Source organism: Chiloscyllium plagiosum, chromosome 18, assembly GCF_004010195.1.
Source record: "Chiloscyllium plagiosum isolate BGI_BamShark_2017 chromosome 18, ASM401019v2, whole genome shotgun sequence".
NCBI lineage: Eukaryota > Metazoa > Chordata > Chondrichthyes > Orectolobiformes > Hemiscylliidae > Chiloscyllium > Chiloscyllium plagiosum.
Genome location: NC_057727.1, coordinates 60,480,548 through 60,498,572, shown reverse-complemented (window position 1 = coordinate 60,498,572; position 18,025 = coordinate 60,480,548). Strand labels below are relative to the sequence as shown.

The 18,025-nt window shown below is 43.4% G+C and overlaps 1 protein-coding gene across 1 annotated transcript in view; it reads right to left on the bottom strand.

Annotated features, from left to right (window-relative positions):
• Positions 1–9,150: 9,150 nt before the first annotated feature.
• The window catches only part of plxnd1 (plexin D1), a 114,914-nt gene continuing 106,039 nt past the window's right edge, over positions 9,151–18,025 (bottom strand). The window contains exons 35-37 of the mRNA XM_043708651.1: positions 15,108–15,111; positions 12,561–12,567; positions 9,151–9,166 (exon numbers count right to left, since the gene is read on the bottom strand). Coding sequence (XP_043564586.1) covers positions 9,151–9,166; positions 12,561–12,567; positions 15,108–15,111 — 27 coding nt within the window. The remainder of the gene's footprint in view (positions 9,167–12,560; positions 12,568–15,107; positions 15,112–18,025) is intronic.

The following is an 18,025-nucleotide window of genomic DNA, read 5'->3' as shown; positions in this document are numbered from 1 at the left end:
AAAGAAAAAATAATAAATAAAAACCAGATATTGAATAAAGACTTTCACCTTGACATAAGACTGAAATATCCTGAATAATGCATCAAGGAGAAAAAGGAAAAATAACTAGAGAATAATAAGGGAACTAAAGACTGATAATTTCCTCTGAACCTAATGGGATAGCCTAGGATATTAAAATTGCTACAGAGATAATGGATGCATGGGTAGCAACCTTCCAGGAATCCTTGGATTCTGGAAATGTCCCAAAGAATTGGCAAACTGCCAGTGACACTTATGCAAAAGTTAGATGACAAAGTTAGGCTGGTTAGCTTACTACCCGTGTAGGTAAAAACAATGACTGCAGATGCTGGAAACCAGATTCTGGATTAGTGGTGCTGGAAGAGCACAGCAATTCAGGCAGCATCCGACATAATCAAGTTGCAGATGCAGGAAACCTGCTTGGGTCTGGCAGCATCTGTGGATACTCACTATCCAAGGTTACAGAAACCTTTGAGATGAAGGAAGGATTTACCTACACTTCAACTATTCTACTGCTTTCACTGCTCACTTTTTTAATCCCCTGCACTGGGGAGATGAAAGACTAGATGACTGCTTTGCTGAACACCTATGTTCTGAACAAAAATGACCGAGCTTCTCGTTGCCTGTCATTTCAGTGCTCCCACTGGCATCAGGTCTTTGGCTTGATGTGGTGTTCCAGAAAAGCTCAGTGTAAACTGAGAGAACAGCACCTCATTTTCCGCTTGGAAAATCCTTTAGCTTTTGCACCTCAATGTTGGGTGCACTATAGAAACGTGGATTAGAAGGCAGCTTGTTGGGATAAAGGGGACATTCAGGATGACAATGTATTTAGAGACATGCCACAGGGATCAATGCTGGGGCTGCAATTAAATTGACAGTGTAATGTTAATGAGAATAACACCCAATATCTCAATGTCCATGTCATTGTATGCAAGGCTGAAGAATCTGGTGTAAAACGTTGAGGACTCAATCACACCTAAGTAGAAGAGTGACAGGCCTTGCAGATTAGAGGGAATAGCTATGCTTCAGTGTACAGAATAGAACCTAGAAAACATGCAGCCAGCTGGCACCACAACTAAATGTGGAGAAACTGATTCAATCCTTTTCTTAAAAAAGGGCACCATCACAAGATGCAGGAAAGGAAGGGTCAGATGGCACAAGGACCCAATGAGGGGGGAAAAAAAGGGTAAGCGCACCAGGGAGGGCAAGGGATTTAAACTATTCAAGGGTCATTTGAAACAGCCACTCACCATTTCCTCAACTGGCCTCGGAAGACCAGGATGTTTACCTTGAGGACAAGCTTGGCAATAGGATTAGACATTGAACAATTTAACATCCTCAGAGGCAAGTACCCCCATTAATATTTTTGGTGATAGAAAAAGGGTTGATGTGGGAAATGACTTGTATTTTCACCTTGCACAAGGAGGAGAGGGAGGAAGACTAATAGTAACAGCTGACATGCCAAGAAAGCCTGCTGTTCAATCTGTTTTCAGGAAAGACTACCTCAGCATACTAAACTATGCTAGTCTGGCAAGAATATTTCCATTACGATTGGAGATGGCAAACACTGACTGGGGAGGGGGGGGGGGGTAAAGAGAGAGACCAGGGGGTCACCAGGTCTCAAGAGGGCCATCAAAACATTGTCAACTTTCTGCACTCCACAGATCATGAAGTTAGCATGTGTACAGAAAGAGGTTATTCAGCACAGCTGCCTGCACTCTCCTATTGCAGAGTGCTAGCCTGCCTTCTTCCCCCTCCCATATATTGTCCAAAGCATCCTAAAACTACCCTCTAATGTCTCAATTGATTTGCTTCCTCCACATTTTCCAGTAGCATATTCCACAACACACTTTGCTTGTATGCAACTTTAACTTGACAGTAGTTTCACACACCAAAAAGGTACTCTAGCCCATTTGTGATTGGGCAAATCCAAACATCTTCAGTTTTGAGGATAAATTAAAGTGGAACACCCAAGTCTCATTCTTGGAATGATTGTAAAAATCACTTCTAAACTCATGCACTCAAATCTTGTCTATAATGTGGCACCCATAACTGTACACAATATACTAGCGAGATTGAACAAGTGTCTTAAGCCCATGTTGACAGGTTCTATATATCAGGAGATCTAGAGTCTTATTTTAAGAAAATATACATGGACTTCTCACAATTAAAGCAAATTTGTGTAAGAAAGAGGTGGAGGATGAAGACTGATCTCTGAAGCAGATCCAGCCTAGGGAATGCAAGGCTAGTACTCCCCAGCATCTAGGTGAGTCTGATGATGGAGCCCAAGAGTTAGCTTTTCATTCTATTCTTCCATTGAGCAGGCAGATAGCTCATTGAAGCCCTGAGCCTACCACCCTATTTTGGCATGAGGGGGTTCCCAGACATGGGCTGTAGCCAGTTCCATTCAAACAGAAGCTTAAAACAGGAAAACAAACAGCAACATTAATTCAAGAACACTACCAGAATAGAGCTTGAAAGTGTGCTACCCTCATTTGAGTGTCTGCTCAAGTCATTCAATACTGGAAATGGCCCAAAGTTTAAACATGGTACACCTTTCTCACATTTCAGAATGTCCAAAAGCACAGTAGAACCCAATTGGTACTTCGTTCACAATGAAGTGATCTAGGTGATAAAACAATAACTGCTATTCCTAACCCTACAGGAATATACAAATACTGGCAATTGCCCCAGTCAGGATGGGGATTTAAACCTTAGTTGAATTTGAAGGGTTGTAATGAGGTGGTTTGGGAATGTCAGGAATGAAGTAAAGCTGGAATTACACTCGTCCTGTTGGAGAAAGATCAAGGCAAGCAACTTGGAAACAATACTGGAAGGGTTACCGCTCCTACATTTTAAATTGGCACCTAAGATAACGTGTGCACACTAATGTTACTTACAAAAGTAAGTAGTTGCCCCAAATAACTACTGAGAAAAAGTATGGAATGACTACAAACTCTGCAATTTAAGAGTCAAAATGCAACAACTTAGACTTAAAGATTTCATATTAAAGTTAGTTTTTATTGAACAGTTTACAAAATGCATTTTTTAAAAAGTGCAACTCAAACTTAATAAATTACTAGGAGTTTCAAGAGATGCATGAAAGGCAGTATTTTGCTTAATCATTTTTTGTTACTTTTGTCCTTTGTCTTGCTTTCTGCTTTCTTGTTCAGACCTTCAGCAGCTTTCACGGTTAGCCCTGGCGCAGATGAGCCAGCTTTATGGCCAGGCAGTCGAGTGTCCTCTGAAGAGGATGGTGCTTGTTTCAGTTCTTTCTTCTTACTTTTGCTCTTATGGCCTGGTTTCACTCCAGCGCTGGATGGGAGCAACTGATTTGAAGTCTTCTTATTTATTGGAACTTTAGGACATGAATCGAGTTCCTCTTTTACAGCCTTGTTCTTCTGGCCGCTGTCTCCTTTTGATTTTGAAGGGAGAGACTGTCCCAGCTTCTTAACCTGAAAGTGGGGGCAAAGGAAACTTCAGCAAAACTCCTACAAATCACTTGCGTTGAATTAGGTACCTATTGAAGTATTTGCCTTAACTTTAATGAAAGTTTCCTAAACCAAAATCTCATACAGAGGGGTCATTTGGCCCCATCAAGTCTGTACCAACCCGCAAAAGCATCCAACCCTACTCTTTAAACCCCACTTCAGAGTTAACCCACCTACCTGACACACTACAGGTCAATTTAGCTTAACAGTAGCTTAGAGCTCCATGAAGCAGAGTCACAGACTTAAAACATTAGTTTGCTATCTCCACAGATACTGCCTGACATGCCGCAATTCCTAGCTTTTCCTTCAATACAGTTGTTGGCATCTGCAGTAATTAGCTGTTAACGGGCACATCTTTGGATTGTGGAAAGAAAGCCATGCAGACATGGGTAGATTTTGTACAAACTCTATTCAGATACCCAAAGTTAGCACTGGGAGGCAATGGTGCTAGCCACTAAGCCAAAGGCAGGATTTATATATCTTTACCCAGTGCAAGTCATTCTGCAGCTTAGTTCACCTCAGTAAACAGACTGGAGAACAGAGTATTAAAGGGACCAATGGGGTTATGAAGCAAGGTGGTCTTGGAGGTCCCAGGGATGACTCCAATACCATAAACCTGACCCAACAATAGCTTAAAGGACAGAACAGATGCCACACTTACCTTCCCAGATTTCTCTCCTTTGCCTTTGGAAGCATCTGAAGATTTTGATTTGGACTTTGTATCTGCAAGATTACAAAATTACCAGGGTTAAGGAGGAAGGAGAAAGATCAAGCTTAACATTCTCACAGGACTAGACAGTTTAGATGTAGAAAGGATGTGCATGATGACTGGAGAATCTGGAACTAAGGGTCAGTTCAAGGATACTTTCAGATAGAGATGAGAAATCTCTTCACTGACCGATGACTGTGAAATTCACTCCAAATGGGTGCAGTCAAAGCATTGAATGTTTGCATTTAGATCAGTTCTTAGGGCTAAAGTGATCAAAGGCTGGGGTGTAGTAGTAACAAGGTACTGAGCTGGATGATCAGCCATGATGTAAAATAGTGGAGCAGGCTCAAGGGTAGAATGAGCTGTTTTAAGAGTGGGGCTTCATTTCATTTTAATGACATGCATAGCTAACCAACATTTGTAGATGTCATCAGTTAGCTACAAACTGAGGAATGGAGGGTATTCTCCATTGAGGGGTGCAGACTGCTATGTCTAAGAACATCTCATGCTACACAAACTGTTTAATGATTAGATTCTCTACAGTGTGGAAACAGGCCCTTCGGCCCAACAAGTCCACACCAACCCTCCGAAGAGAAACCCACCCAGACCCATTCCACTACCCTATATTTACCCCTGACCAACACTGTGGGCAATTTAGCATGGCCAATTTACCTGACCTGCACATCTTTGGATTGTAGGAAGAAACCTGAGCGCCCGGAGGAAACCCACACAGACAGGAGAATGTGTGAAAGTTTGCGCAGACAGGTGGGAATCGAACCCGGTGCTGTGAGGCAGCAGTGCTAACCACTGAGCCACTGTGCCACCCCAAAGTTTAATCAAAAAGACCCTTTGAAATATCTTCAAAGGAGGGTTCAGGACAATCCTTGTGAGTATTAACACTGCAGGGATTAGAATAATATGATCCTAGAATTGAAGATCAGGTACTTAATTTAGATTTAAATTCAATGCAACTAGTTATTGCTAGATGTTGAGGCAAAGTCCACTCAAGGGCTAGAAATGGAGGATAAGCGCCAGAGATGACATTACACCATTATCATTTTGAGTATAATCAGAGGGAAGTAAAGGTTGCAACTAATTTAATCAATTTTTAAAAAAATAAGCAATTTTAGGTAAGATTTACTTTCCTGCAGTTGCGTTGAGCGTCACTATTCAGCGATTGGTGTTAATATTTGCAGCTTAGTGAGCTGACGAAAGCCAAATAGCATTTAATGCATATTCACTAGGAATTGGAAGCAGAGGAAGTTTTAAACAAAATTGTTGCACCCAGTTTCAGGGAGAGATTCAAGTTTACAAACAATGAAGCTCATATCCTCTAATCAGACAGAGCTGATTTTAAAAATGGGAGATATAAATTGAGGCCAGGGGAAATCTTCAAATTAATGCCATTGGAAGATTGAGAGAAGTTAGGTTATTCCAGTACAAATTCATGGATTACTTTTATTCTAGTAATTCATTCTGGAGAAGTGCATACTGCAGTGTTACTGCATCAAATGAAACAATAGTTACTTAACTGAACTGGATCTATGGACAGACCAACATTTACCCAAGGCAGTGGATTGCAGTCCCCAGAATAAAAACCAAACCAGTACCAGATCTTCTGCGATATTTGGTTCGGTACTGTTGGGCTACATGTGCATGATCACCAAAATTATACTTTCCCTCAATTGATCTAGCCCAAGGAGGGCCCAGGCACTAAGTTGAGCTACGAGATGTAATGGGTTACCTGATTTTTTATCAGCATCAGTTTTCTTCACCTTGGACCTCACTTTTGCAGCTGCCATTTTGACTGACTCACTGTTTGGATCAACATTTTCATTGCTTTTCTTCACATCTCTCTTACTTGCAAGCTGGAGATAGGAACAGAAACATCTCAGGCAGCTTCAAGTTAGTGCAAATTTGACAAGTGCGAATTCAAAACTGGAAGGAAGTCTCTGGAGGCCTGTATTAATTCTTCTTCAAAGTTTAAAATCTCAACACCAGGTTTAGTCCACCAGGTTTATTGGGAAGCACTAGTTTTCAGAATGCTGCTCCACCAGGTGGTTGAAGCACAAGACAGAATTTATAGCCAAAGTCTACAGGGTGATGCAGCTGGAATATATTGGGCGACACGGTGGCACAGTGGTCAGCACTGCTGCCTCACAGCACCAGAGACCCAGGTTCAATTCCCACCTCGGGCGACTGACTGTGTGGAGTTTGCTCATTCTCCCTGTGTCTGTTTCCTCCGGGTGCTCCAGTTTCTTCCCACAGTCCAAAGATGCGCAGGTCAGGTGAATTGGCCATGCTAAATTGCCCATAGGGTTAGGTGAAGGGGTAAGTGTAGGGGTATGGGTGGCTTGTGCTTCAGCGGGTCAGTGTGGACTTGTTGGGCCGAAGGGCCTGTTTCCACACTATAGGTAATCTAACCTGGATTATATGTTAAATCTCATTTTTAGAATTACCATGCTGTTTTCAGTTCTTTCACATCAACTCAGATAATGCATCGAATGTGTGAGGCTGACTGATTATATTTCTAAACAAGCTCTCCTACACACCCCTCAGCTTGTATCCCTTATACTCAGGCACTCCTTCCCTCCACCCCAAACAAGTTTGTGAGGAGAATTTGTACTTACAGAATTATATTTTACTTTGCTCAAAAAGTACATGAATCCATGCAAGATTCTTTAAACCTTTTAGAGATAGAATCAGTCTGAGCATTTGGGGCACAGAGCCTCGCACAGGGTACCTCATACCTTCAATGCATTATCTGAGCTGACTTGGCACCCATTGTTAAAATTCACTTGAACATAACTAAAAAAGTCCTGCAATTTACACAAGGCATGAAACCAACATGGTTATTTTAAAAGATGAGATTTAACAATCCAGGTCATTTTCAATAGAAAGTTTCAGTTACACCACACCAAACTTTTGCTATAAATTTGTTTTATGATCTTATACCCCACTACCTGATGAAGAACAGCACTCTGAAAGCTAGTTTTTCCAAATAAACCTGGCGTTGTGACTTTTAATCTTTCTACACCCCAGTCCAACACCAGCACCTTCAAATCATGATCCCGAAGTTTGGCTGTTTGTAAACAATAGTCAATCTTTAATATCACCAGGGTTCCATCAAAACAGGCACAATTTAAGTGCCCCAGGGATACAAATTGAACAGTAAATCAAGTGTTATGATAACTGAGTACTGACAGACCCACTGCTGCTGGGGCAAGAGTCACTAACTGTGATGAGCAAATAGTGCTGAGATTCTAAGTGAATAGATGTTCCAGTGGTACACTGTGCTGCTGAGTGATCGAGAGCTGGTGAAACAGCAGGGGGCTCCATTGGAAGGGAATCTCAATGGTGCTACATCAAAAGCACAGGCTAAACAGAACCGAATAACTGAAAGGTTTAAAAGTCAGTTTGTGCCATTCTCATTTGCAAGTATGGGGATTGAGAGGGGAAGTTTTAAAAAAGTGCAGTGTTTGAACAGACCACTGACCACTTAGATACGAAGACAGATATTTATTCTCACTTATTTGCAATGTTCCAAAAACTGTCAGCAATTGACTGCTGCACTAAGCAGAATTGTAACATAGTATATTACCTTGGGTCTGGGTTCAATCCCACCCCATGCAGAGCTACCCCATGTCTCTAAGCCAATTAAGGCTTATAGCACAGAACTAGACCCTTGGACCCAACTTATCCACATTGTCCAATTTTCACAAACTAGTCCCATATACCTTCATATATCCAACTGTTTTAAACAAACCGTCCTCATTTCAATGACTACCTCTGGTAACTGATTCCAGACCCTGCACTCTGAACTCTGTCTGTCCCCTTAAACCTATGCCTTCTAGTCAGAAGACCTGACCATAGGAGAAAGCTGTTAGCTATCTACCTAACCTCAAACATGATTTTATAGACTTCTGCAAGGTTACCCCTACAGTTTCCTACACTCCAGGGAAAGAATCCAGCTTACCCAGACTTCAACAGACCTGCCTCCTTCAGCAAACTGGTCTTGGGGCATAGACCTAGATAAGCAGCTTAAGCTTAAAACATTCCACATGAGGCACTTTAAAAGCTGTTGGCTGTTCCACACTGCAGCTGTACAGGACATTGTCAGACCACTTATGGAATATTGTGCAATTCTGGTTTCCTTCCCATCACTAGGATAGGATGGAATTTGAAAGGGTTCAGAAAAGGTTTATGAAGATGCTGCCAGGGTTGGGGGAACCTGACCTCTAGGGAGAGGTTGAATAGGCTGGGGCGTCAGAGGCTGAGGGGTGACCTTAAGTTTATTAAAATGAGGGGCATGGATAGTCTTTTCTCCATGTGAGGAGAGTCCAGAACTAGAGCGCATAGGTTTAAGGTGAGGGGGCGGGGGGGGGGGGCAGGAGAAGATGATAAGAGACCCAAGGGGCAACTTTTTCCAGAGGGTATGTTTATGGAATGAGCTGCCAGAGGAAATGATTGAGTCTGGTACAATTGCAACATTTAAAGGCAACTGGATGGGTACATGAATAGGAAGGGTTTGGAGGGATATGGGTTGGTTGCTGACAAGTGGGACTAGATTGGGTTGGGATATCTGGTCAGCATGGACAAGCTGAACTGAAGGATCTGTTAGTGTTGCACCTCTTATATGACACATTGCCAGTGTCTTGCTCCAGGACAAACAGCTACAAAATTATGAATTGACATGATTTCAGATATTTCAAATCCTTGACACCCAATTTCAAGTCCACTCGCTCTAGGCCTTTGCGGTGACGTCAACAGGTTGATTAAAATGCCTAGAGGAATGAATGTCCATTTAAACAGATGAGCTTTTACAATAGTTTGCACATAACTATGGCTTCATGCTTGAGGGCAGAATCAAGCAGCTTTTCTTCAATGGTTATCAAAATCTCAAGCAATTAATTTTAAACAAAGTGCCCACCACTAATGTTGACAGTCACTGCTAACCAACTGACTAAACAATCAACAGCATTGGGACATTGTGAATAAAACAAAATAGGACCCCCATTACTCAATTGCAAGTGACCAGTTATCACACTTCATAGAGTCCAGGTGGTGTTTTACAAATAGAGGGAGATCCCAGATGAACAATGCTATGCTTACTTTAAATCTTCCTGTTGCACCAGTAGCTTTGGAGTTTGCAGGCCGAACCAGGAGACCCTTCTCGAGGCCAATAGCTAGGGCTTTCTTGAGACTGGTTTTCAAGTAGATTGGGTTCACCGTGGGGTACGTTGTCAGAATGTAATTCCTTATAGCTGGGACTGTTGTACCTTTCCGATCTTTGCTTTTCTTCAAGGCATTTACCACCATTTTAATCACCGGAGGACGTTTGTAAAATAGCAGAGTACTGGCTCTCAAACCTAGAACAAACAGTGGGTAGCAAGCTAGATCCAGGAGACAGAGGCTGGCATTTTTATATATAGTTATTGACACAGCTTTTAGTAGCCACTGGAACACCCCCCCCCCCCCCCCCAATAAAAGTTAATCCCACTAAAATTAAGTTCTAGAGATTGAAATGCAGAGATTCAAAGTGGGGGTTTGAATGCAGCAGTAACTGAGCAGGGAGAAAGTGAAGATGGCATATGCTGGAAAAGTCAGTTGAAAAGGGTGGCGCTGGAAAAACCCAAGTCAGGCAGCTTCTGAGGAGCAGGCAAGCTGATATTCCCTTCATCAGGGACCCTTTTTTAAAGGATGAAGAGATTTATAGCAACCTAGGTTTGCTCGATGTATTGCACCAGTTGTATGACACTACAGTCTGTTATAAATGCTGTGTCTTATGATCCTACCCCACTAGCTACCCGATAAAGGAACAGCACTCCAAAAGCTCGCACTTCCAAGTAAACCCATTGGTCTAGGACCTGGTATTGAGAGAGAGAGATTTTTAATACTGGACAAGATGATCAACTCCACTTGATTAGAAACAAGATTTTATAGCAGAAGCGATTGGAGTAACAAAACAGGTTCGCTGCTACTGGGAAATTTAAGCAAGCAAGCTGGTTGGGGGAGGCCAAAATTACTTTCACATGAGCATTATACCCGAAGGTAATAATTAAAAAAAGTGTATTTCACCTCCCTCAAGACCCTATAAGTAGGTTAGGCAGTAGGCAATTGCCTAGCCCTTAAAACAGTTAAAAACAAACAATAAAATAGACACCAGGAGAGAATCCAGCTACTCACAGGAGTAAGTCAAAAGAAATTTAAATGAGCTATTATAGCAATTGGAGGCATTCAGAATCAACACATTGAACAAATCAGTCACTGTTAGGAAGCAAGGGCCGGTTACAGGAACACCTGGATAATAGGGAGGGACCATAAACCATATGAGTAGAAGGAATGCATTCAGCTCATCAAATCCATATCACTATTTAGTTAGTGCACAGTCAATGTGAATCCTAAGCACCACACTCCTGTATTTCCCTCCCATAGCCCTTGATTCAAAACCCACCCACTCCAGTCTGAATATGGTTAAAAATCACACAACACCAGGTTATAGTCCAACAGGTTTAATTGGAAACACACTAGCTTTCGGAGCTAGCGTGCTTCCAATTAAACCTGTTGGACTATAACCTGGTGTTGTGTGATTTTTTAACTTTGTACACCCCAGTCCAACACCAGCATCTCCGAATCAAGTCTGAATATGGAATAACAGCCCCCTGTAGTAAAGGGATTCACTGCTCTCAAGAAATTCCTCTTCAGGTACTGAAACTAGGAGGATGGTAACAGCCTACAGTTATGGCCTTAAACCACTTCATAGCCAGCCTGGGCAAAGTGAGAGCATTTCCTCACTGTCCTTACCTTGCAGAGAATGTCGGCGACTCTTCAATGCCACAATCCTATCGCCAACTGTGGTAGAAACGGTTACCTTTGTGACAGCTGACATCCTTTTGGGAGCCATAATGAACAAACAGGGGCCTGTAGTTGCAAGTTGTCTATATAATCAGAGAGTTAACTGCAAGGGCTTCTGATTGGCTGAACAAGGGATGTCTCTCCAAGTCAGTCACCAACTCTATTGTTTTTGGAGTGGATCATTAAGATCCCTGGGTTATTTTAATCAACCTGTTTGGCCATGTTATGACACACCTCCTAGACAGAGTCAGACTTCCTGGACAGTCTGTAAGAAATACAGAGAGACTGCTAACCAGCCTCAGTGAAAATAAATTGAATTTGAGAAGATGGCCATAATTCAAGAAAAATAAAATGGAGCAAAACAAAATAAATTCATCATTGAAATCACAGCATTATTATTTGTGTAGCTTAGACACCCATCTAAAACAGTGTTTCACTGGAATAGCAGGGGGCATTGTGCAGGTGATAGGTATTATTAAATAAGACCTGAAGACTAAAACAGATGGAAATTGAACATAGTTTATTTCTTTAAAAAAAGTGACTTCCATCTACATAGCATCTTTTCCGGACACCGAATGCCCCAAAGGGGTTTACATTTGTAATTGAGAAAATAATGCACTCACTTTGTTAACAGGAAGCTCTCACACACAGCAATGTACTGATTAGACAAGAATGCTGTTTCTGATGTTAAATAAAGAGCAAATATTAGTCAGAACTCCAGGATTATCTCCTCTGCTGTTCTTAAAATAGTACTGTTGGATCTTTTAGATGTCTGTTTGAGTCTTTGTTCAATGTTTTCCCTGAAGGACAGCACTCTTTCAGTACAACATCAGAGTAGCAAGCCTGATTTCTTGATTAAAGTGTTCATACATTGACAGTAGGATTTGAACCTGCAAACTTTGGTTCAGACAATATCAAAAATAGCAGCAAGACCAGTCTATTCAGCCCATCGAAACTACCCCAGCATCCAATGTGATCCTGGGCGATCTTGGGTTTCACTTCCACTTTACTGCCAACTCACTCTAACCCATGATTCCATTTCCAATATGACATTTAATATTGGAATCTCCGCAAACCTCTTAGGTCAAGAATTCCAAAAATTCACAACACTTTGGATGAAATGATATTTCCTCATTTCAATTGCAAAGAGCAAAATGTCATTTTATCTTCCTGTATTTTTAATTGTGAACGAAGTGGGAATAGAACTGTTTTCAGAAAATGAAGACAGTCTTAGTCATAGAAACAAATGTATAAATGTCTATGCTGACCAACAGACACCAAGCTACGGTAATCCCATTTCCCTGCACTTGGTCCATAGCTGACTATGGCCTAGTATTTTAAATGCTCACCCAGATGGTCCATAAACATTATGAGGGAATTTGCTTCCTCCGCCCTCTCTGGCAGCATCTTCCATATTTCACACATCTTCTGAGTGAAAAAATATTTTCCTTAGACCTCCACTAAACCATTTATTCCTCACTTTATACTTCTGGTCTTACACATGTCTATTATGTGGAAAAGATTCTTACAATCTACCCTGTCTGGGCCTTTTATAATTTTCTATATCTCAACCAGATCCCCCCTCAGCCTCCTCTGCTCCAAGGAAAACAAACCCAGCCTATCCATTCTCTCCTAATATTGAGACTTCCCATCCCAGGCAACATCCCGGTGAATCTCCTCTGCACCCTCGCCCCGCGTAATCACATTCTTCCAATAGAGTGCAAGCTGAACTGCACATAGTACCTCAAATTTTGTAACAAGACTTCCTTGTTCCTATATTCTATGCTGAAAAATGTGTTGCTGGAAAAGCGCAGCAGGTCAGGCAGCATCCAAGGAGCAGGAGAATCGACGTTTCGGGCGTAAGCCCTTCTCGCAGGAGAATCGATGTTTCGGGCATAAGCCCTTCATCAGGAATGTGGGGGAGTGGGGGGATGAAGGGGGGCTGAGAGATAAATTGGGGTGGGGCTGGGGAAAAGATAGCTGAGAAGGCAATAGCTAGATGGAGGTGGGAGGTCGGAGAGGAGGGTGGAGTGGATAGGTGGGAAGGAAGATGGACAGGTAGGACAGTTCAAGTATGCGGTGCCAAGTTGCAGGGTTGGATCTGGGATGAGGTGGGAGGATGGGAGGTGATGAAACTGGTGAAATTGATGTTGATGCTGTGGGATTGAAGGGTCCTAAGGTGGAAGATGAGGCGTTCTTCCCCCAGGCGATAGATGGCTTGGATTTGGCGGTGGAGGAGGCCCAGGGCTTGCATGTCCTTGACAAAGTGGAAGGGGGAGTTGAAGTGGTTGGCTACAGGGCAGTGGGGGGTTGTTTAGTGCGGGTATCCCAGAGATGTTCCCTGAAATGGAGGAGGAGTTGTTGGGGTGGATGCGTGGACCTAATGAGGGAGTCGCAGATGGAATGGTCTCTGCGGAATGCTGATAAGGGTGGGGAAGGAAATATATCTGTGATGGTGGGGTCCATTTGTAGATGGTTGAAATGGCAGATATAAATGCATTGTATCTGGAGATTAGTGGGGTGGAAAGTGAGGACTGGGAGGGTTCTATCCATCTTGTGGTTGGACGGGTGGGGTTTAAGGGCGGTGGTGCTGGAAGTGGAGGAGATGTGCTGGAGGACATTGATGACAACATGGGAGGGGAAATGACTATCCTTCGAATAGGAGGCCATTTGGGATGTTCTGGAGTGGAATGGCTCCTCCTGGGATCAGATACAGCGGAGGCGAAGGAATTGAGAGTAAGGGAGAGTGGTTTTACAGAAGGTGGGGGTGGGAGGAGATGTAGTTCAGGTAGCTGTGAGAATTGGTGGGTTTGAAGTAGATGCCTGTGCTAAGTCGGTTACTGGAGATGGAGACAGAGAGGTCCAGGAAGGGAAGAAAGGTGTCTGAAATGGTCCAGGTGGAAGGTGTTTGTGAAGTTGATGAACTGTTCAACTTCCTCGTGGGAGCACGAGATTTTAATATACATAACATACGGTAAGGGTACCAGCACTGATCCCTGAGGTGCTCCACTGGTCACATGCTTCCAATCTCCACCATTACCCTTTGCCTCACATCTGTAAGTCAGTTTTACTAACTTGCCTTGGATCCTGTGGGCTCTTACCTTTTGGACTAGCCTTCAATATGGGACTTTACCAAAGGCCTTACCAAAGTCCAGGTAAATCACATGAACTGCACTAACCCCATGAATATATTCAATCACCTTTTTGAAAAACACAACTAAATTAATCAGACAGGCCCTCTCTCAAACAAATCCGTGCTGTCTATTCCTGATCAATCCCTGCCTTTCCAAGTATTGATCACTCCTGCCCTTCAGAATTGTTTCCAAGAATTTCCCTCCCACTGATGTCAGACGAACTGCTCTGTAATTAACTGGCCTATCCCTGCTGCCCTTCTCAAACAAAGAAGCTCCATTAGCTATCCTCTAGTCATCTGGCACCTCACCTGCAGCCAGCAAAGTATTAAATACATCCATCACGACTCCAACAATCTCCTCCCTCGCCTCACTTAACAGCCTGCAATCCATCTTATCACCACCTGGGAGTTATGTACCTTTATGCTTGCATTAACAGCTACAATGTTTTTCTTGTCCGTGAATACAATGAGATAAATTCATTTAAGATTTCATCCACATTCACTGACTCCATGTACAGGTCGACCCTTTGATCAGTGGTTAGCACTGCTGCCTCACAGCGCCAGAGACCCGGGTTCAATTCCCGCCTCAGGCGACTGACTGTGTGGAGTTTGCACATTCTCCCCGTGTCTGTGTGGGTTTCCTCCGGGTGCTCCGGTTTCCTCCCACAGTCCAAAGATGTGCAGGTCAGGTGAATTGGCCATGCTAAATTGCCCGTAGTGTTAGGTAAGGGGTAAACATAGGGCTATGGGTGGGTTGCGCTTCGGCGGGGCGGTGTGAACTTGTTGGGCCGAAGGGCCTGTTTCCACACTGTAAGTAATCTAATCTAATCTAATCTAAAACGTCCCACTCTTGTCCTGGTAATCCTCTTACTCTTCATATACTTAGAAAAGGTCTTGGAACGTTTCTTAATCTGATCTGCCAAAGATATTTTGTGCCCCCCCTCCCCCCCATCTTTGTCCTCCTAATGCCCTTTTTAAACAATCTCCTACACACGCTACAACCTTAAAGGGCTCCCCTGTTTTTAATGCTCATTTCTTCCTTCTTTATTTTTACCAAACTCTTGACCTCACTTAGCATCCAGGGTTCTCCAGACTTGCTGCTGTTGCCCTTCACTGTCAGAGGAGTATGCTGGCCCTGAATTCTCACTACGTCACTTTTAAAACACTCCCAACTTTCGAGATGTAGACTCCACCTGCAGGGAGCTGCTCTCCGTCTCAGTTTGCCAGATCCTGTCTAATGATATTGAAATTGTCACTCCCCAGTTTAGACCCTTAACCTCGGCACTATCTTTTGCACAAGGACTTGCACACTTACAAAGTTATGGTCATTATCACTGAAATGCTTGTTCATTGAAACTTCAACCAGCTTAATTTTCGAGAATCAGCTCTAGCACTGCCCCATCTGATATTGGCACAGAGTTCTCCTGGGTGTACCTTAAAAATTCCACCCTGTATAGTCCAACTAAGGCAATCCCAGTTATTATTAGCAAAGAAATCCCCTACAACTATAACCCAGTTTCTCTCACATATTTCTATGATTTTCTTATATGTCTGCTCTACTATCTCCCTCTGGCTGCTGGGAAGCCTGTGGTATAACCCCAGCAACGTAATCACCTCGTTTTTTTTTTATTTCTAAGCTCTACCTGGTTGGCCTCATGTGAAGACCCTTCTCAGATATCCTTCCTCATTACTGCAGCAATGGTTTCCTTCATTAATAATGCAATGCGCTACCTCTGTTGCTCTCTGACTTACCTCAGGGTCATTGTTACCCTGAGCTTCCAGTTGGCTGCCACTTCAACACCCCACCCTGTTCCCTGGCCAACATCCCTGTCTTGGGCTCGCTGCAGTGCTCCTGTGGAGTTCAGCACAAGCTGGAAAAAAAAACAGCACCTCATTTTCCACTCGGGAACTCTGTAGGCCTTATAGAGTTCAACCATTTTAGGGTTTCAGGCACCTTCTCCCATGTCCTTACCCCAAACCTCAAATACAGCTCTTGTCATCAGATGGGCTGCTACCATAAACAGTCTCTTGTCAGAAACTAATTTTTTCTTCTAGGCTGACCGTTATCCATCCATTGTTGGTCCAACTATGTCTTTCTCTTTTTTGGCTCTATCTCCACCTTTTAGTTATTCCACTCCCAGCCCACCCACTCCACCTTCAGCATATATGCCAACATCTTGCTAGCTGCCATCAGTTCTGAAGAAGGGTCACTGAACCAAAACATTAAGTCTGATTTCTCTCCACAGATGCCACCAGATTTGATGAGCTTCCTCAGCAATCTCTGTTTTTGTTCCTGATTTCCAGCATCCTCACTTCTTTCGGTTTTTCGGAAGCCCACAGAATCGAGGGCAAGCCACTGACGTAGATCGGAAAATTGGTGGAGTGACAGGAAACAGAGTCGGAATGATGAGTAAGTACTCAAATCAGCAGGATCTGACTGGTATACCACAGGGATCTGTGCTGGGGCCTCAATCATTCACAGTATTCATCAACAGCTTGGATAATAGCATAATAAGTCAAATTGGCTGGTGGCACGATTGGGCAACGTTGTAGACAGTGTTGATGACAGCATAAAATTACGGCAGGACATTAGTAGATTAGGTGATTGGGCAAAACTATGGCAGGTAGATTTTTAATATAAGCAAATGTGAGATTATCTATTTCAAACCAAAAGAAGAATAGATTAGTGTACCTTTTTAGAAGGGACAGTGGATGTCCAGCGGATTTTGGGGATTCAGATGCACAGCTCTTTAAAATGCCATGAATTGCTGCAGAAAATAGTCCAGAAGTCCAACAGAATGCTGGGTTCATCTTTAAAGGGTTGAATTACAGGATCGCGACATTATGCTGCAGTTGTACAAAATGCTAGTTAGATCCCACTTCGCATACTGTGAGCAGATCAGGGCTTCAGGAAGTGATGTGGAGGGAGTTCAAAGCAGATTTATATGGATGATATCGGGACTTCGGTGGTCGATTTATTAGGAGAGATTAGACTACAGTTATTTACGTCTTTATTCTCAATAATCTAGATTAGGTTAGATTCCCTACAGTGTGAAAACAGGCCCAACCAGTCCACGCCGACCCTCCGAAGAGTAACCTATCCAGACCTATTTACCCCACACTAATGCACCTAATACTACGGGCAATTTAGCATGGCCAATTCACCTGACCTGCGCATCTTTGGACTGTGGGAGGAAACCTGCGCGGACACAGGAAGAGTGTGCAAACTCCACACAGACAGTTGCTCAAGGCTGGAATTGAACCTGGAACCCTAGTGCTGTGAGGCAGCAGTGCTAACCACTGAGCCACCATGCCACCCAGCATTTAGAAGGTTAAGGATGATCTAATCAAGGGTTTTAGGCTATTAAAGAAGTTGAACAGTTCATCAACTTCCACCCCGACCTTAAATTCACCTGGACCATCTCAGACACCTCCCTCTCCTTCCTGGACCTCTCCATCTCCATCAATGGTGATCGACTCAACACTGATGTTTTTTACAAACCCACTGTCTCCCACAGCGACCTGGACTACTCCTCTTCTGAACCTGCCTCCCGCAAAAATGCTATCCCTTCTTCCCAACTCCTCCGCCTCTCCCGCATCTGCTCCCAGGAGGACCTGTTCCACCACAGACCACACCAGATGGCCTCCTTCTTTATGGACCGCAATTTCCCCTCCCACATGGTTTTTGATGCCTCCAGCATATCTCATCCACTCCCTGTCCCTCCGCCCTCGAACTCCACCCGTCCAACCACAACAAGGACAGAGTCCCCCCAGCCCCTGGTCCTCACCTTCCACCCCACCAACCTCCGCATAAATTAC